At 42.6% G+C, this 3,844-nt stretch overlaps 1 protein-coding gene across 1 annotated transcript; it reads right to left on the reverse strand.

Annotated features, from left to right (window-relative positions):
- Positions 1 to 413: 413 nt before the first annotated feature.
- On the reverse strand, positions 414 to 2,417 carry LOC127130075 (uncharacterized). Its single transcript, XM_051059148.1, has 3 exons — positions 1,496 to 2,417; positions 1,023 to 1,369; positions 414 to 665 (listed from the first exon to the last, which is right to left on the reverse strand). The coding sequence occupies exons 1-3, from the start codon at positions 2,415 to 2,417 to the stop codon at positions 414 to 416; spliced, it is 1,521 nt and encodes a 506-aa protein (XP_050915105.1).
- Positions 2,418 to 3,844: the final 1,427 nt, after the last annotated feature.

Here is a 3,844-nt window from a genome sequence, read left to right on the forward strand (position 1 = left end):
TTCCTGATGAGGCTGAATCATCTTTTCCTCTTGTTTCAAAAGTCTGGTCAACTCTTCTGGGAGTTCGCAGTCTTCCTTACCATCCTCTTCAGCTTGGTTAATCGGGAGGTCGAAGTCATAGGGAATTATAGCATTGTCGTGTTCAATGGATCCAGTTATTAATGATCTGCATGGAAATGATTTTTCTTTTTAGCGGAAGATTTTGAAAAATGAAAGTGATATGAAATCAAAATTTCCATTTTTTAATGTTGTTGTTTATTTATTTGTAAAAAAAATTAAAAAGATGAAAGATAGGGATCTCAAAAAATGTGCTTTGTATTGATGATAAGGCTTAAATATTAACACAAAATGGGCCCTACAAAGCTATCCATATGCCTTGGGCATGGCATTGGATGTTTTTAGAAAATAGTAAATTACTTTGAACAAGAAACTATATCCGGAATATCTGTTGCCTTCCAGTTAGTGAGAGCGGCATCCGGATGTCCACAAAACACCATCTTGGACAAATCTGGATCTTCATCTTCAAGAGCATTCACTTGATCATCACTTCGGAAACCAGCTTTGGAGAATATTTCCTGGATGCTATGAACCTTTCCCTGACGTATCTTCTGATCTTTGAAAAGTTCAATAGACGACTGATATCCTAATCCACACTTGTCTTTCTTCTATGGTAATTCAATCACTGTGCCCCAATTTCCAGGGAAACCAGCTTCAATTGCAGCTTTCACACTCTTCCACGAGGACATGACCCCCTTGGGTTCTTCAACAAGTTTCGGCTTTGTCTGGACCACATTGACCACTTCAAGGGCTTGGAGAGGAGTTTCAACATTGTCTTCACCTACTTCAATGTATCTGAAAGAATTCAAATGGCTGACGAAAATATCTTCCTCTCCGGATACTAATACCAGCTTACCAGAAGTAACAAACTTCAGCTTCTGGTGAAGTGTCGAGGTGACAGCTCCAGCAGCATGGATCCAAGGTCTACCTAACAGACAGCTATAGGCAGACCTAATATCCATTACCTGGAAGGTAATACGGAAAGTTTGAGGACCAATCAGGATTGGGAGGTCAATCTCCCCAATAACTATTCTCTTAGACCCATCAAAAGCTTTCACTATCAAAGCACTGGGTCTCATCTGCACCCCTTCAATATTCAATTGTGCCAGGGTAGTCTTAGGTAGCACATTCAAGGATGAACCTGTATCCACCAGTACTCGAGCCAAAGTAACATCTGTACACTGAATGGAGATATGAAGCGCCATATTATGTTCTCGCCCATTAGGGGGTAAACCATCATCAGTGAACATCAAACAACTACTAGCATTGAGATTAGCAACCACATTATCAAACTGAATAACATTGATGTCTTCTGCCACATAAGCTTCGTTCAAGAACTTCAATAGAGCAGTCCTATGAGCCTCAGAACTCATAAGTAGAGAAAGAATGGAGATTTTTGAAGGAGTTTGGTTGAGCTGATCTACGACCTTGTAATCACTCTTCTTGATGATCTTCAAGAATTCTCTATCCTCTTCAGTAGTCACTGCTTTCTTAGATGAGCCTTCTCCTGCTTCTGGAGGATTTACCTCTTTCCCCTTTGTTAGTTCAACTGTTGGTGCACTTTCTTTGTTTGGGATCACTTCAGGAGTGAAAACCCTTCCACTTCGATTCACACCACTAGCTCCAGCGATGTTAGTCACATCTGGCTCTTTTAAGATTACTGGTTTGTTACCTACATAAACTACAAGCTCATAGTCCCAAGGCACTGCTTTGGTACTGTCAAATGAGAATGGAGCGGGAACATAAATAACCATGGGCTCAATCTTCTTCACTGGCTCTAGGTCAACATTTCTCTGATAAAGGACCACAAAAGGCTTGGGAAGCCTCTCTTGATCAAACACAGGCACAATCACAGCAACGTCCTCATCAATCTTTGCTCTAGTGAACTGAATAACCCGCTGATCCATCAAACGTTGAAGATAAATTTTGAATTCACCACACTGATCAGGGTTGGACGAACACACCACACAATTATCATGTACTCCATTCATCAATTCTGCTTCCATCAATCTAGCATGGACCACTGTTAAAAGAGTCTTCAACTTGAACACATCCTTTATCAATCCATCATCAGTTGAACTTTCTATAACATTGACACCTGAACTATCATGTTTAGGCAAAGGATTGTTCCCCACATTTGGAACATCACCAAAAGACAATATTTTTTGATCTATCAACTCTTGGACCCGAAGCTTGAACACCTTGCAATTCTCTGTTGTATGACCCTCTAAATTAGCATGAAAGGCACATCTAGCATTCTCATCATACCAAGGCTTATGCGGCTTCGGCATTGGAGGTAATGCCCTTGGCACGACAGTCCCACTTTGAATCAGATACGGTAGCAATTGAGTGTAAGTCATTGGGATAGGAGTGGTATTCACATTATTGTACTATTGATATGGCCTCTGTTGATTTGGTCGTTGCTGCTGAACTGGACGTGCTTGATTGTTCTATTGATTTCTTTGTTGATGTTGAGGTGGAGGAGCCTGGAACTGAGGTTGCGGAGCTTGATATTGAGGAACTGGAACTTGATAGTGAGGTACCGGAGCTGGAATAGGAACATGAGCAATTGGACGGTAAGGCATGGTTGGATATTGAGCAGCCACTAAGTAAGGGTACTGATAATAAGGCATGGAAGCAGGAGCCTTGTATGGTGCCCTCCCCCTCTGAGAAGAAATGGCACTAGTCTCACCCTCCTTCCTCTTGAATCCGTTGAAAGGCTTCTTCAAGATTGGTTGACTGCTGGAACCTCCCTGGATTTTACCATTTTTCAGTCCTTCTTCTACTCTTTCTCCCACGATCACCATGTCAGAAAATCCCGTGGACACACAACTGATCAATCTTTCATAATATTGGCCCTGCAAGGTACCCATGAAAATGTCAATCAATTCACGATCAACCAATGGCGGGTGCACCCTTGCAGCCAATTCTCTCCAGCGTTGTGCGTATTCTTTAAAAGATTCATTGTCTTTCTGGGCCATACTCTGAAGCTGAGTACGGTTTGGTGCCATGTCAGTATTATATTTGTATTGTTTTGCAAATGCTTCAGCCAACTCATCCCAAGTGTGGATGTTGCTACACTCCAACTGCATGTACCAATCCAAAGATGCCCCAGTTAGACTGTCCTGAAAGCAATGGATCATGAGCTTATCATCTCTGGCATAGGCAGTCATTTTTCTGCAATACATTTTCAAGTGTATGTTAGGACATGTGAGGCCTTTGTATTTTTCAAATTCCGGCGCTTTGAATTTTGGAGGAATCACCACGTCTGGGACCAGTCACATCTCCAAGGCACTCAATCGGGTTGAGTTATGTCCTTCCAAGATTCTTAGCTTTTCAGCCAGAGCACGACACATCAAGATAGCCTCAGAATCTTGGGTAGCAGTAGGGATGACCACTGGAGTAGCTCCATTGTAATTCTGCATTTCAAACTCGTTCTGGAGCTCCTCATCAGTGTGGGGAATGACTACTTGATTGACTATCGGAGGTCCTTGCACAATGACTCCATCAGCTACTCCAGAAGTATGCGCAGGTGGAGGCACATGAGCTCTTTCAGGCGGTGGAACAAAACCTGGAGGAAGACCATAGATAACGGGATTTGGAAAAGGAACTGAAGGTCCTGACTGAAGAGCAACCCCTTGAACTAGAGCATCGTTCCTTGCAGCAGCAGCAACACGAGCCTCTTCTTCCCTTCTAGCCAGAGCTTGTATAGCCTCAAAGATCTGCCCAATCTTACTTTTGACAGAGTCCATCTCCTCTCTGAAGGCAACTTGTTCTTCTCGAACTA

Source organism: Lathyrus oleraceus, chromosome 3 (genome assembly GCF_024323335.1).
Source record: "Lathyrus oleraceus cultivar Zhongwan6 chromosome 3, CAAS_Psat_ZW6_1.0, whole genome shotgun sequence".
NCBI classification, from domain to species: Eukaryota; Viridiplantae; Streptophyta; class Magnoliopsida; order Fabales; family Fabaceae; genus Lathyrus; species Lathyrus oleraceus.